The 17,034-nt window shown below is 36.5% G+C and overlaps 1 protein-coding gene across 11 annotated transcripts in view; it reads left to right on the plus strand.

Annotated features, from left to right (window-relative positions):
- cpeb3 (cytoplasmic polyadenylation element binding protein 3) overlaps window positions 1-17,034 on the plus strand; it is a 60,325-nt gene that overhangs the window by 25,669 nt on the left and 17,622 nt on the right. For 5 of the 11 annotated variants that reach the window (XM_088634964.1, XM_088634958.1, XM_088634962.1 and 2 more), the window contains exons 5-7: window positions 4,242-4,268; window positions 7,597-7,764; window positions 8,864-8,953. In XM_088634964.1, the coding sequence (XP_088491090.1) occupies window positions 4,242-4,268; window positions 7,597-7,764; window positions 8,864-8,953 (285 nt within the window). The remainder of the gene's footprint in view (window positions 1-4,241; window positions 4,269-7,596; window positions 7,765-8,863; window positions 8,954-17,034) is intronic. The other 6 variants (XM_088634968.1, XM_088634959.1, XM_088634963.1 and 3 more) reach the window with 2 other exon arrangements.

The raw sequence follows: 17,034 nt of genomic DNA on the forward strand, positions 1-17,034 counted from the left end.
GTCAGGATCCAGAATTGCTCCTCATGTTATTTTTTTAAATAGTTAAATAAAGCTGAAACTTGAAATGCTGTAAATCCAATTTAATGACAAATGTGTATTTTGGCAGTAATGAGTGCAAATGTCTTGGTAGTGCTGTTGTCTTTGGAGACTCTGCATTTGTTTTTTGTTACTAGGTTAGAAGCACATCTGGTTTTGAGTTATTTAAATAATATAATTTAAAATAATTAATCTTTAATAATTTGTCTTTTGTTTGTCTTCTTTTGCTACCTGTGTTTGTGTTGCAACAACAGACCTGTATAGGCCCCATCACCATTTCCCTTCCAGGTCTAGCCTTTCCTTTGAATCTCTTTCCACTGTCCTAAGGAAAGAGTTCAGGGCAGGGCTGTCTCACAGACTTGTATGCTACAGCCCTGCTCGCATACACTTTTAGCTTCTTCACTGCAATTCAAGGCAAATGCATACCTGATTCCTCATGTCTGTTGCTTTTTTCCCCCAACTTCTGTTTGTTCTGTCAAATTTCTCCACATTGGACCTTTTATCTGCTGATGCCAGCCAGCTGAAAGCAGTGGGAAACTACACTGACTACTTGACCGAAGTCATTGGATACATACTGTACTGTACATGCATTCATGTATAACAATTGAATTAAAAACTTTAACATATGTTAAAGGTGTAGTGTAGTAAAAGGGTTGGCTTAACTGCAGGTTGATATAACGTAGTACTTAGAGGTGCAGACGTGTGAAGGAATAAGTAAAGGGAACTGGCTGTTATCACAGTTGCAGTTTCACAGTAGATTACTACTGTATGTTTAGTGCAAGGTGCTGGCTGATGCAGGAACACTGCCTGTTGCACGGTCATCTCAGACCAGTGTAAGAGTCTCATTAGAGTAGTATGAACTAGAAGCAGGATGAATGAGAATCTCACTTCCTTGCATCTTAATTGGGAAGGAAATGCATTTTTTTTTCTTTCCCCAATTTGCATAGTCTTGAACATTTGCTCTTAAATAGATGTGTGTATGACAGGCATAGTTTATTTAGCTGTGAAATTTTCATTTAAGTGTTAGGATGAGGTTTTACTGAACCTTTTAGCAGTCCATATAATTAAAGGAAAAGTGACTAACATGACAGTGTGTTAAGTGGGTGGTTATATTTTGTCACGGCTTGAGACAAATAGCATTTTGATTTTCACATTTAAAAACCTTTGAGGGAAGTCTTTTGATTCTTGCCTTTTGTGCTTTCTATCAAATGAACAATAGTTTCAGGACAGGCAGCAGCAATGCATTTATTTTGTCTCATCATCAGGGTTCAATACTATAGATTCATGTCTCAGTTTGTTTGGAGGTGTATTGTATTCCAGACGTAGTTTAAAGAAAAAAAGCAGGTTTATTTTTTACAAATCCGACTGCCTTCAATAAAGCATTTTTCCCATATATATTTTCAGTTATCTTCAAAATATTACCACAATACTGCTATAAAATTGTCTAGTTGTCAAATGTCTAGGTTATTGATAAACTTTCAGTTTTCAAAATGGAAATGTTTATAATATTCTTTAAGCACCTATTTTTCTGTGTTTATAAAATATTGTAATGTATCAAACCCGCATGTTTAGCCTAATAATCTGAAGCACCTTACATAATATATATTTTGCTTTCTTAGCCTAAGATCACAACAATGTTGTTTCAGCATTGTTTTCATGACATAAGTGTAAATTTAACCAAATTTACATTTTATTGTATTGATGGAAGAAAGTCCGTGCTCTACTTAATGAATGTTACCACTTACAACTCAGTAAGCATGACGGTCACGGTAATGAAATGTATCTGCAGCCTTGTTTTGAGTTGAGTAAGTTGTAGTTGAGTCCACAGTAATACATAAAACTATACAGACGCCACTTCATAAATCTGCACTGGAGTACTGAGAGAAGATGAGAAGTGAAATTCGTGTTTCAACAACAGCAAAGTTTTGAGTACTTGAACTTTGGAGTGAGTCTAAAAGGTGTCTTGTTCCATGGCAAAGCAATTGATACTTTAGTTTCACAGAACTGAAGGCAGCCCTTCATTCTCAGAAGTCAGATGATTACAGCGACATTGCCCTTGTCTCAGATTTTTTTTAGAGCAAACCTCTGCTTGGACACTTGTAATAAAAATCAATGAAGAAATGCCAATTGAGGTAAGATGTTCAAAATGGAGTACTTTAAGCAGCACCAAACCCTTGAGGTCATATAAGGATTCTGAAGTAATATGCTTCCTCCCCCCCCCCCCACTATGAATTAGACTTATTTTTTCTTAATTATTTGAAATATTTTTTTATTTTCACTATCTTTGCTGTAAGTACCTGCTTTAACCTGCTGAGATTCCTAGACTTTGTTGTGCGCATTCAAAGAAAACAAAACTGTAATGAAAGGTTTACCAGACTGTAAGGGAATACGGCAAGCCTGACTGTAATCATTTTAAACAGAAAATGTTCATCTTTGCCCATATCTACTGTGTCACTAAAAGAAAGGCCGGAAAAACCTACCTAATGCAGACAAAGTCAGGCTTCTAGTTTTAAGGATCCTAAATTCCTGAGAACACTCCTTAGCAAGTCTCACAATGATCAGGCAGGTTCTTACAGGATTCTCCTTCACTACTCCCCAGGTGACAGCTCTGTGGGTGCTGTGTTTTCAAGCAGCCCCAATATTTCTGGTCATATTCTGTTACATCGGGAGGGAATACATTTTTGCTTTCTATGAACTTCGGAGATCAGCAATGGACTGCGCATTCACAATGCTAAACAACGATTGTCTTGTCCCGTAGTCAGTTCATCCGATTGTTAATTCAGTGGATTTATTAACGACTTACCAGCGAACCATAAGCACCCGGCATTGGTTCTTAAAAGGTGTCCACGGGGAACTTGCTCCATGCTGCTGCCACCAAGGGAACACGACAGGAGCTATACATTTCAGAAATGGCTAAATTTATCATTCAGAATGATGGCCTTACAAAAAAAACCAAACCCCAATATCTGCACATCTGATAGTAAAGGAAAGGGATCTTACTATTAGCTTAAGTGATGGGGAGGCCAGCAGCTACACTAGAGCAGCACTTCAGAAAAATCAGATTTTTCAGACAATGTGGACACGAACACGTCCACAAAATACATCTTATTGCAGAGAAAGCCATGTCATCTTACAAGATGAAATATTAAAATGTTGTTAAGGAAATGCAGGTATACACGCAGGAAAGGCTTCCATTTTAGCATGGAATGGATGAGCTGTTGTCAAAGGCAATATAGTGTGCATATACTGTATATGTTTTTTTTGCATGTTTTTTGTATGAACTGCTATCAAAAAAACATTTAGGTAAGTAGATTTGGCAAAGGCATTGTTTTGTATTTCCTTAGTCCAGGAAGAGCGAGAAACCTTCTCTTAATTTAAACAGGAAGGGAACGGTGGCTCTCTTTTTCTCCTTGGTAAAATCAGCATGGAGGATACAGCACTACTTAATGTTCTTATTCAGAAAGGTAAAGCAAAGATTCGATTGTCCTACCTAGTTAATGTTACAGGAAAAGTTTTTTTTTTAGTTCCTTATATCCAGTTATTTTTTCTGTTCAGGATTTTTTCCTCTATCCCCTTCTAACAAGAATTGCAGCTATAGTTTTAGATGTTAATTGCAACATGGGGGCTGCCCTTCTTTAAAATGGGAAATAGAAGTTTACTAATACTATTATGTTACACTGTAAAGCAAAGTTTTGGATATAAGATAAAACCGTGGTATTCTGAATCAAATGCTTTTTACTCCACAGTTTTTGTTTTCTCTCTGAAAGCAGCGTTAAGCTTCACTTTTGCCCACCAGTGACTGAACAGCTGTTAATCTTTAATGCATACCTGTTTGCTTAATGTGTTTTCATAAAGCAATGTAGTTGCAGCATCTGTAAAAACAAAGCCAGCAGCGTAAAACAAAAATATTTTCTACTAGTTTAAAAAATTTGTAGCAGTTTTATTTTAAATTCCAAATGTGTTTTACTTAAAGCATTTTACTTGATTTTTGCATTGTAAAGGATGTCTAAATGCTGTTTGTAAGCATCACTTCTTCTGTTTTGTACCTTTTTGAAAAGGAAAACAGGAATACTTAAAACCACACCTATTGTATTGAGCCAAAACAGGTTTGTGTTGATTATAATTTTGACTACTGCTTTGCTGTGTGTCTAAGTTTGTTTTCTGGAAAACCCACAGAATTTTTGTTTTTATTTTGTGTTCACAAGCAGCAAGGAGCTATGGGCGAAGAAGAGGTAAAGTCAGATTTTTGTGTTCTGCTTGCAAATGTCTGAGGAATCAATAATATTTGAGTGCAGCTCTCAATTATGCAATGTTTGATTGTTTGCTTCTGTTTCATGATAAAATCACAATTAATCATTTTTTTATTTTGTATTATGCATTTAATCTCAAATTGGGTATAAATTTGCATTGTGCTCTAACCTATAGCTTGGAATTTTTTGCTTGATTTTAAAAAAATCAGCTTGCTTTTTCAGTCTTTTTATTGTGAGTCACTCTGCTACATACAGTACAAGAGCAAGGAGTATTCAGTTTTAATCTAATATAATCAGTCTTTGTGTCATGAAATGAGAATTAATGGAACAGACAGGCATATAGATTCTAAGCAAGAGTGGGCAACCACTGTCCTGAAGAATATGTGGAGATTCATTGCATAAATTGGACACTTTCTTGCCATGCACATAGTTTTTTTTATAGAAATATAATGACTGACCACAGCTGAAGTATCCTATACTTGAGTGGTTGAACATAAAGTGAAAACCACAGCTAATAGCAGCCATCGTCTGGATGTCAAAAATGTTCCTAAGCAGTGTCAGAACGGCTATAGACTGAGTACTAAACTTTTGAAAGAATTCTCACACCAGTTACATTGCCAGTATTCATTGTGCCTACACACTGCATTCAACATGGATGTGCAATAACGTTGTTATTCAAGTTCCAAAATACACTGTGCAGGGACCCTGCGGTTACATACCACTCAACATGGGCAAGTTCGACTTAATGTAGACCATTGTAAATTAGACATTGTGGAAATAATTCATTGTTTCTTTCATTTTATTTCAAAACACCATGTATTAATTATATTACAATGTCTGCACGTGACCCAAGTAGTGCAAAGGATAGGAACCTAACCCACCAACATATAAATAGTAAATTGTATATATTTATATGGCTCAAGAGTGCAGTCTGGCTTACGTAACATTGGACTTACTGGAATGGTTTCCAGAACCAAACTATTGCAGAAGTCGTGGTCTGTCTTTCAGTTCTGCCAAGTACATGGATTGTTAACTCGGCCGCCTGTGTAAACAAGTGCAACTGTCTGTGTCTGTGCAAGCAGTGATGAGCAGGATCTGCAACAAGCGAATTGACTCACTAATAAACTTACAGAAGGGCGGAGATTCTTCCTCTCGTAATTCTTTTTATCAAGTTCAAGTATAGACTACTTTAATCTCTATCATGTGACTGTCATATTGGTTTGTTATTAATCGTCTGAAGCAACAGTGAATAAGTGTTAGCTGTACCCAAGAAGGTGCTGCTCTTTAATCACTTAAGAACTGAAAGGTATTAGAAGTTAAACCAAAGAGAAAATCCTTTCTTGGTTGGTACTATTGTTTTTTTCCCTATTCTGGAGATGAGAAGGATTTTGCGTGTGTTCACAGTAGCTTTCTCCCAGAGGAGCAAGTTATTTTTGTTTTCCAAACAAATCTAACAATCCCTGATCTAAGGACTGCATGTTTAACAAGGAGCCTTTCTGTTATGATTTCTGAATGCAGTGCTGGAGAGCTAATTCAAACATGGTGCTCTGCAGTGCCGATATTGTACAGTACAGGTATCTTGTATGTGTGCAACAACTCAATTGAGTTCAGTAGGGAGGTTTCCTCCCAAAACCTTTGACTGGCAGAATATTAAAAAATATACTTTTCATCACTTCAGAGAGGATCATTAACTGAATGTTTGGACTTGATAATAGAAACAAAGATGTTTGTACATGTGTTAATAAAAAAAGTATTTTAGATTGTATTGTCTGCAAAGCCTTTTTCCAATGTCCTGGCTGACAGTCTTCTATGACTGCTTCCCTCTGCCTTTCCTCATCATTTCCACTACACTCTTTACAAAACCATATAATTTACAAAGGATTTTAATTCCCAGAATTCCAAACTGCTTACCTGAAAACCCTTAAAAGACAGACCAGCCACTGTCAATTGTAGGAGCATCATTCAAATGGTACTCTGCCTTACCGCAAGCATCCTATTTTAATCTATAACTTTCCTGAATATTGAAAATGTTTCTGATTCCTGCCTTCTGACTGGTAAGCTGTAGTGTGAGACAGTCTCTTATAACAAAGTGTTACTCCTGGGTAATGGGTAATGAGCCATTTAGTCCTGTAACCTGATTCCCTTAAAAATTATGCTCTTTCTCTTTGGCTTAATTTGTGTAAATATTTGATTTACTTCTAATTTGCTACTAAGTTGAATGTTTGACTTTTTAAAGGTTTTCTAAGCAGAACCACCAGCAGTGACGTCCATAGCCAGATTAGTAACTCTACAATTAAAACAGAATTCTTAGTAATCAGAAAAAAGTAATACAATATGTTTCTTAGTATTTCAATTTATGTAGTATGTAAACATTTTAGTCCTGGCATGGGTCTTGCAGTGGGTACTTTAAATCTAAGATGGCATGCGTTTGGCCTTTTGAAACATGACTTAAATGCCTTTGGTGTTATTAACTAATTGAACTGAAGTTTAAATTGAGATTTGTGCTCTTGTTTTTTTATTCATCTTGATGCACTAACTCAAAAAATATACCATATGTAATGCTGTCTTTTATTCACTTTAAGTAGGACAGGAAGCACTGGATATAAATGCTAGAAAGTGTTTAAGACAGAAGAATGTGTATTTTTTTACTTATACCCTTAGCTATTTACCTGCATTTTCACAATGGAAATCTGAATGTGAATGTACATCTTATAAATGTGGGTGATCACAAGTATGTTTGTGTCTTTTAGAGCTAGGAGGAGTCTTGTCAACATTTCCATCATTTCTTTTTGCACGCTTTACAGAGATCAAAGGATCAACAGGCCAAGCTTCTTATGGAAACAACACCGCATACACTGAGTTTGATAGCGTTGTCACAGTTCAACTGTTGCAGAAAGGTTTATATTGCAGTCCAATACAAGAGTAACCTTTCATCAGACAGCATTTTTTTTGACCCAAAGCAGTGTCAATATGTAATCTTCAGACAGTGTGTGAGGTTATGGGTGCACTTGAACTTTTGAAAATGAATGGTACAGTTTGTTTCCATTTTATTCTAGCACTAACTTCATATAATTTTGATGCTTTCTGAGAAGATAACTTGTAGAAGAGGAAAAGAGGGATTTCTCCTTTTACATTAGGTTTTTTCATTTGTTTCCATTGGTAAACATTTGTGGTCATCTTTCTGTCCAATGACATACGGACATATTTTTCTTTGAATGATGAACACATTCTGTCTTGTTTGATTACAACTATATTCGAATACTCTATCCCCCCCCCTCTGCTCCCCTCCTCCTTTTCTCTCTGTTTCTAGGTCGTTCTTCACTCTTTCCTTTCGAAGACGGTTTCCTAGACGACGGCCACGGTGACCAGTCCTTAACGCCTGGCCTGGGCTCCCCAACACGCTGCCAGAATGGAGAGAGGGTGGAGCGTTATTCCAGAAAGGTCTTTGTTGGAGGGCTGCCTCCTGACATTGATGAAGGTACTTGAGACTTTTGTCAACACGGAAGAACAAAATCAGAATCATTTGATGGTAGATTTACAAAGTTCAGAATCCCTGTAAAGGATAAGTGGAATGCCCAAGTTCAATAAGAGAATCATTTCATACCATAGTGGATTTTTATTGCATTTATATTTTGTGAGACTGCGTAAGATTTAGACGTTTAAAGAGCTAAATTGTAACTTCTATAAAAGTCAAAGAAAATCTTTTCACATTTTGGATGTTAATATTTACGGTTTGAGGTTTATTTGTCTGAAATTTAGTTTGAATAGGCATTGCTAGTTTTGTTCTTTCAGAATGGTTTGCATTCTTTACTTTCCTCAGCATTATTCCACATACTTACTAATTGCAGATTGGTAACATGATAATGGCAGATGTATCTCAATTGAGATTCTAAATTTCGGAAGTTTCTTTGCCAAAGAGTAGTATAGTGAGACTTGATTAGCCTACAGTGCCCATTATTCTGTCCCAGGAAGCTCTAATTGATAGCAGAATCAAAGCAAGTTGGTTTTCCTGAGTAGCAAAAGCCTTCAGATTTGTTGATTTAAAACATAAATAACAGTTTTGGCTTTTGTTGTACCAAGACTTTTTAAGGGCACTGTATCTCTTAGGTAAAAAAATTGCAAGTTAACTTCTATATAAAGTAAAAATCTCCTTACTCTTAACCTGACCTACCTAAAGTGGGCCACCTCCTCTGGGCCTGGAGGATTTTAGAATGCTGGTGTATATTTTTTACACTGAACTCTGACACAAGACAGAAAGAACTGTTAGGTGACAAAGACAGTCAGCTGAGTGGCTTATAGTTGCCAATCATGTCATGTAATGTCAATCACTTTTAATTCCAGAATTGGAGGGGGTTATTTTTTTAATGGTCTCATAATGGTGTTTGTACTTAATAAACTACAGTTTTACATCCTTTGGCAGTATCTTACTTAATTGCACTTACTGTACAGAATTAGTTCTTGTGTTGACTAGTGTGCTTTGATAGATTTTATATGTGAACATAACTGCCAAGTGTAAGGGAACACACAAAAACATGTTTTGATTATATTGCTGTAATTCTGTCACTGGTTTTCTCTAGATGAAATCACCACAAGCTTTCGTCGTTATGGGCATCTCGTTGTGGATTGGCCACACAAGGCAGAGAGCAAGTCCTATTTTCCACCCAAAGGTAATTACTTCATTGTGGAAGACAGCTTTCATGAATTCAGGTCTTTAGTGAGCTCTGTACTGTTACAATTCAAAGAACAGTGTTTTAAAACTGTAAAGATATAAGGAGTTGGTTGATGGAAAAGTTTTGTTGATTGTAATTAAATCCAGGTTATTCTTCCCTTAAACTGTTGATATCCAAATGTATTGATTTCGAAAATACTGTCAGTTTTAATTTGGCTTACATTTCTGCTGTTATAATGATTCTTGTCCCATAAAACCAAAGTATTTTATTCTTTTTCAGTCACTGACTGAATAAATGGGATATCTTTAAGCTAGATGTGGTTAAAAATTGCTTAGTACCTGTTTCCATTAACAGTCCCTTTGACTAGAAAAACATATTGTAATTTACCACATTCACGTTAAAAGCACATTTGAAAAGGCGTTTTAAAGCAGTTAAGGTATTTTGCTCCTGTAGTGAAAGCTGCTACATTAAACCAGTAAGAGTGTTGCCATCCCCTTTTGTTAATCCAAAGACAAGCAAGCATTCCATATCATCTGTAGAAGCAAGAAAAGTTGAAATCTATTCCATACGCAAAAAGTTAAATATTTAGCAGGAGATTCCTGATGATTTTTTGTGGGTTATTTTCTTAACTTAAAAACCTTTATGAGTCACTGGAAAACCTTAAACCCTGGCTACTTTAAATCCTGCCCTGGTTTGGAGGAAAGTTTGATTTGGACAGTTGTTCATTGCAGAAAAGCACTTTACAGTTATTTTGGCTAGCTCCAAAAGCAATATGTCATATTAGGAAAAACTATTAAAGCAGTACTGGAAATAACAGAAATTCCTATAGCAGACTGGTGAAGTGTACATCTAGTAAAAATACCTACCACTTATTTTAAATGGATCATTACTGATCCAAACCTTAGGAATGGCTTGTTGTGTCTTTTTGCTGAGATGACTCATATTGCAATTAACACTTTTCTAGAAGAAAAACTCAAAAGTGAGCTGTAGTACGTAATTCTGTTTACGAGCCCGCCACACTTGAATCCTGATTTGCAGTTTTTATTGACACGTGCACTGGGATTTTAAGGCAACCTTCCTGACTTTTAACTGAGCCTTTACTTAAAAATAGAAAAGATCATTTTCAAATTGAAATTCCTTATAAAATAGTATAGTACTAGGGATTTAAGAGAGTTGTGTGAATTATGCTTATCAAACAGTCATTTATTAATCCATGAAAGGAGCGATGTTACTGGCACATTACTTTTTGAATGCATTATTCCTCTGTATTTTTATGGTTCTTGTGCAAGATAAAATGTTCCACTAAGTCTTGTCTTGGGCTTAAGTGGTCTGGAGTGTTTTGGTTTGTTTAATTTCTATACCCTGATTACTAAGTATGATTGATGAAAGATCAGACAGTCCTTCATCTTTAATTTTCCCTGAAAAGGCATTGTAGCATTTTTGTATTGTTTGTCTGCCCTATTTGGAGAGACCTTATCCTGGGCACCAGCTGATTCATGTGTTAATGCCAATACAGGGGATCTGGGTATACACCAGGGTTTTGATTCTATTTCAGTAATGACAGAGCAGTGCATCAAGCCCCTTTCTATTTTAGTCTTGTCAGTGATAAAGGAAATGGTTTTCACGTCACCCAGCAGTTGCCTTCGTTGCTAATTTGAACTACCGAAAGCATCAACAGCAAGTCCCAAATGTTCCAAGCTATTTTTATTTCACAGAGGAGGTTATGTCTCTTGGATTGAAGTTCATGATTTTAGAGGATTCAGACACGCTTGTTGGCTGGTTAAAAACCATTGATGAAAAGTTTAAAGTAGGCAATTTAACTTGCAGGCTACGTATTGAATATTCCTTTGTATCATTGTATGTTGATCACAGGACCAGAAAATGTTCCACAGTCTTGTCATGAATTTAAGTGGTCAAAATCCTTCAGTCTCCTGGTTTCTGTTCAATTGCTGTATCCTAGGTGCAGAATAGGTATACGGTCATCTAGTCTAAACAACCCTATATCTGTATATTCTATAATACATTCTAAAATATAATATATATAATGTATATAAAGGCAAGACTTCAGTAAGCTAGGTCAAAAATATTTCTGGATTTTGATTGCAGTTATTAAACGCATTTAGAGATCAAGGGGCTTCCTTCATTGTGATGCTCAGCTTTGCAGAATTGCTGGTTTTGGCAGTTTCCTGTAAATGGGTTTCAGTCATGATTCACATTGCACGCTGCCGTGACCAGGTCTTGTGTTCATTCTTCAGGGCAGAGCATTGTTGTATCAGGCTGGAGGCAGAATGGCAAAGCTGCATGAAGCCTATTTCCACACATGCCTTGTGATTGCATTACGTTTTCCCTCTGACAGATGGCCTTCTTGCAATGTCAGTACCATTCCTTAACGAGCACTACTCCGAACGGGCATCTGCCTGCTTATTTTGAGAGAATTCCTAAGCAATGCTGATTTCAACCGCCGCAGCAATTAATGCAGAATGAAATTTGTTTATCGTAGATAATTATGACTCCAGAGATTTCTGTGCTGTTCATATTCTGTATTTTCATGCAGTAAAGTCTGGCTATGGTGTCTTTATATCTAGGAGGAGTTAACCTTTCTCTCTTTTCTATATTGTTCTATTTCATGAATTTCTCAAGGGGTATAGTTGTATAAATAGCTGTGTTGTAATTAATTGTGTAATGGATTTGTCATTCAGTTTAATCGAAACTTTCAATTTATATTTTTGTGTGGAACGATTCATTGGAAGCGTCATATCTGTTGGAGATGTCCTGTTCTCAACGGAATTAGTGCTCAAAAAAAGACAGACTGGCTACAGACTCAGGTTCATCCGCTTTCTCAATATAACAAGATCTTTTTTCGAAGTGCTCTGAATCGCCTGGGTTTCATGAGCAATTAAATTTCGAAGTCGTGAAATGGCCTGGAGTCCAGGTGCCAAGGCTGACCAGCTCTTACCTTTTCAGTTTTCCATAGGCCAATCCATCATATAGCAAGTAAGGCTCAGCAGCATTACTAAATTTCCAGTGTCAGGCTGAGGATTCTTCAGATGACTAGCATTCTTCTGACAGCTGCTTAATCTGATAGGCAGATGCCTGAAGGGATCTGGAGACTTTAGGTTCATGTGATAATGTGTAACAGAGAGCAGTGGCTCTTCGTCTTGAAGGATTAGTACTGGTTTTGGTGTACAGATTGGAGATCAGGAAAGCCATAAGGTTAAAGGATCTCTGGGGAAAGCTTAGGGAAACAGGGGAATCTGCATGTTACTGAGAACATTATAACTACCACTACTGTATTACAAAAGACTCAGATGGTTTAGCAATTTGCGCCGTAACCGTTTTGGCTTGATCTGGATGAAGTGAACTTTTCTGGCATTTCACTGTATACTTAAAATGTAGCTATTTCTTAATATGTGAAAGCAGATGCTTTTTTAATTCCAGCAAGTTTCATGTGCTGTCTGTGGTGATTATAGAGACACCTGCTGAGATCTTAACTGCAATAACTACAGTTTTTTTTTACATTATCTGTTTTACATTGTAGGATGTAGAAAATGATTGTGAAGGGTGACATTGGTTAAGGGTCCAGAAGGATCCTGACCATGTCAAGGGTTAAAGAAATATTACAGGTCTAACAGGAAAAAAATTGCAATTAAAATTGCTATTAAATAACTGATAATGTTTATAAATTCTGAAAGGCTTGCTTATGCTTTAAAAAGTTTTTTCTACTGCTTTTATGAAATGTTAGCTGTTCTGAAAAGAAACTGATGATCACAAGCTAGCAATGTTCAGAATGTAATTTGTAAATAAATAAAATACAGAGAGCTTTCTCCATATTTACATGGGTGTTGTTTCTCATGTCAGTGTTCAATATCTATTTTAAACAAGGCCTGTGCCTAAATGACTTACACAGTAGTGATCAGTCCCACGTGCATAGAGCTTTAACTCAAGTTGTCACACTTGTCTTATTCAGCTTTGTACATTACTGTCTTGAGTAATCATGGAAAATGGATGTATTCTATCCCACAAAGCAAAGCAATGGCCATACTGTATATTAGCCAATATGGTAGTAAATGCTGCTTCTTGGTTAACGAGCCACGTGTATTTAAGACACACTGAAGATACTGACGATTGATCTTTTATCCCATTTGTTGCATTTGGTTTTCAGCAACACTCTGAAAAAATGTTCGGCTGTCTGGGAATTTATCCAAGTTTAATTTTGGAATCTAAGATTATTTCCAGACTCCTGTGTTTACAGTATGTATCTAAAGATTCTATCAACACAAGAGATGGACCATTTTAAAAGTCTAGATTTTGAAACATTAGTCAATGAACATTCTGCTCATATCATGCAGCCTTAGTAATAGATGTGAAGTACCATTATGCAGTAATGGGTAGACAGCTGGTGTCTCACTAAATGTGCAGATCACATGCTTTGGCTAAGATGAACCGTCAGCAGCTGACAAAGTTCAAGTAAGTAAGGCTCTTGTTTTCAAGAAAATAGTACAGTTATTGTATTACTAAATTCCTGTTGCACTTTCTGTTGAATGTTTATCTTTAAAGATTTAACACCTAGAAATTACAGTAGTTCATGTAGATACTGTAGCTGCGTCAGCATGCGTTGGCTGCAAAGTAAAAAGGTAAAGGTTTATTCCATGCTGAAAGGAAAAGAGAGACAACGTTTCGGCTGGAGTCTTCTTCAGGTGTGAGGTCAAACTGAAATCTCTGCTAGATTTGTTTTTTCTCACCAAGAGGAAAATGAAAAAGGAGCAATGGAGTTGCTTATGAATGAATTAAACATGAGAGATTAAATTGAGATATGAATTGGACTTGATAATATTCTTTAATTAGGAAGTGGAATTTGTGATATGTATTGAATTTAGGAACGAAGTTGTTCTGTTAAACATTTCAGCATTTTTATACAAATCCCTGTCTTTCAGAGTGTCTTGTTTTGTTCAAAGGTAAGGTATAGGGTTTTCAACTGAAGCATTGTCTTTATTCCTCAGTGGATCCAAAGGAAACAAGCAAAGCTCCTTTACTGCTCTTTTGAGTGAACAGCACACCACATACTCTTTTAAAAAGACTGGAACTGTTTCATTCTTTAGTTTTGACTTGCCATGTTTTTCTATATCCTATCTATTTTGCTGTCAGAAGGCAATCAAAGAATACAAAAAAGTTGAATGTGCATTAAAACTATTTTATTCTAAAATTACATTTTTTTACTAAGACAGAACAGTTTTATCTGTTTTATGTGTGACTTATGATATAGAAGCATCAGAGCTCATGAAAATATTAAAAGTAATGTTGCAACATATTTCCAAATACAGGAGTATACTAGTTAAAGCTCTTCTACATTTTAAGAGGATGAAATGTTACAAGATAATCTATTTTTGAGCTGGGGTCTCTTCTGCTACTCTCAGTATTTGAAAGAATTACTACTATATATTAGCTCATAATGCAGTAACAAAGAATAGAAAGGATCTAATGAAGGTTCATCTTCCTCTACAGTTGAAAAGCATGTTTTGTCTGGCTATGCAGAGAAAAGTTATATTGTGTGGATGCAGAGAATGTAAACTCTACCAGCACTTCAGGTTTCTGTGGAAAAGAAATTCTGTAATTTGTGCCAAAGATCACAGTAGTCCTGTTTCTCTGCCTTATCCCAAGGCCCTTGTTCATTTTGCTGTCTGATCTTAAATTAGGAAGAGGATTTGGCAAGGTGTGAAAAGTCAAAAGTTTCTATCCTTTCTGCATATCTGCAGCATAAAAAGGGACTGAAGTGCTTTAGAAATTGAAATGTCTTTCCAAGGAAAATATTATTGTCAGTCTCCCAGACGTCTCAGCCATGCTTTCAGATATCCTCATGGCTCTGATACTGGCTTGATGTTTCTTGCAATAGAGCTGTATCCTTAGGAAAAGTTTCTGCTAGTCCTTCAAACACTAAAAGTGTCCTTGCATCTATATTTCGTACTTACTGCCAAGGAATGTCACAACAAGAAGTGTTTAATTCTAAATGATTTGTGTAGATAATCTCAAATGCCAAATGCTTCTTTCTTCAGTAGAAAAGATCCATTAGTTTGTCCTGTTTAGTGCATCCTGTATGGTATTTGTACTTGGCAGGGAGAAATCCTTGTAAGTCATTTCTGTTCCTTCCAATTATGTGCTTTGCTGTACCCTATTGGACTGTGGTTGTGTAAGGCTTTTATTACCAAGCCACAGATGAGTAACAACATTTCTTTCGGAATTGGAACTTTTCCAGTTATCACAAGGAAAAGCGTAATTTATTTAAAAGCCTGAAGGGTACACCGAGTGATTAGAAAAGAAATGATGTTGGCAGGTTGTGAAGGGTTTTTAATTCTGTAAATGAGAAGACTTGCTTAAGTAAACATGAAGTGTTTTCTGTTTTTTTTTTTAGCCTTCAGATCAAATTGTGTTTGCGCAGTACAGTAGTTTTCCAATCTGCGACCTCTTCGCTTTTATTTTTCGTCCGCCAGCATAGAATTCTGGTAATGTGGTTGGGGTTATGAACTCTTGGTTTACAGAAGTCTAGCACAGGCTTTTACTGCAAAACTATTCTTGCACGACTAATGACAATCCTTTTTCTCCCCATCATAAGCCTTGTGTCAGATCTGAAATGTGGTCTTTGTTTGTATTTCCAGCTCATAGTGGCTGCATGTCTCCCACTTCATTGCACAGACACAATAACAAGATGTTTGTGTCTTGCTGGTTTGAATACTCTTATACAACACAAATTCTCTGACCAAGCTGAATTCAGCCATGGCAGTCTGTTTGAAGAACCCCCTTCCCTTTCGCTATCAGTAGTTGTCAGTTTCTATAAATGTATATCTTCATCCCTGCAGTATAATTTAAAAGTTACTTGTGAATAGTATAAGCTGTGTTTCAGAAGCTGAGATTTTCAATTAATTTATTTTGGTTTTAATAATAATAATTAATAATTGCTTACACTTATATAGCGCTTTTCTGGACACTCCACTCAAAGCGCTTTACAGGTAATGGGGACTCCCCTCCACCACCACCAATGTGCAGCATCCACCTGGATGATGCGACGGCAGCCATAGTGCGCCAGAACGCTCACCACACATCAGCTATCAGTGGGGAGGACAGCAGAGTAATGTAGCCAATTCATAGAAGGGGATTATTAGGAGGCCATGATTGGTAAGGGCCAATTGGAAATTTGGCCAGGACACCGGGGTTTTGATACATCTGATCTATATTACAAAAAGATGTATATAGTTCTTTAACTATCTTGCCATACTATTATTCCCTTAACACAGTCAGAATGTAACATGGATTATCGACATCTTCCATTGTAAAAACCAGTGTGAAATATTCATTTAGAATGTTTACTATGTATTATTGATTTCCTGTTTTTTTGTAAACTTTGACCTGCTTTTACTGTTGTAGAACTGAAAATATGTTTGGTTTTATTTATGCCCGTGTTGTTGTTATCCTTTCTGATTAATTGTCCCTGGTTTGATGAGGAAATTGAGACTTTGTGGCCAAAGCTCTGTCATAGTGGAATCCAGGACCTTGGATTTTTATGCAAAAAGACTTTGATTCTGATTTGTTTTGCCGCAACACTGATCAAATCACAGGTCAAAGTCTGCAAGAGCAAAACATCCCTGCCCTTTGAAAGAGGAAACTTCATCCAGTCATATGCTGCTGCTGATAATGTCAGGTCTGTCTGAAGCCTGAGTCCATCATACCCTTCATGGTATCTGTATCTTCTGGGGCAGCTCGCTGTACCAGCAGCTAAAGGAATTCAGGGTTAGTTACTCTGCTGAGACCAGGCATGAAGGCTGTCAATATGTGATCCACTTCTCTCCGCTTCAATATGATTTGTACAAGAAACTGTTCTCTAATCCATAGGTCCCCAAAAATAAATTTAACCTACCGTGACTAAATACTGAATGTTGTGATGCCTGATGAGAAAACATAATTTAGTGTCTTCTGTAAACAAGAAGAAAGGGAAATGATGTTCTCAATTTTGATGCTAACCTGAAACAAGTGAACGTGATCACATCTGAAACGTTTATTTTCAAAAAGTCAGAAAGCATTTCTTAAGG

The sequence above is a fragment of the Lepisosteus platostomus genome, chromosome 6 (genome assembly GCF_059453375.1).
Source record: "Lepisosteus platostomus isolate fLepPlt1 chromosome 6, fLepPlt1.hap1, whole genome shotgun sequence".
NCBI classification, from domain to species: Eukaryota; Metazoa; Chordata; class Actinopteri; order Semionotiformes; family Lepisosteidae; genus Lepisosteus; species Lepisosteus platostomus.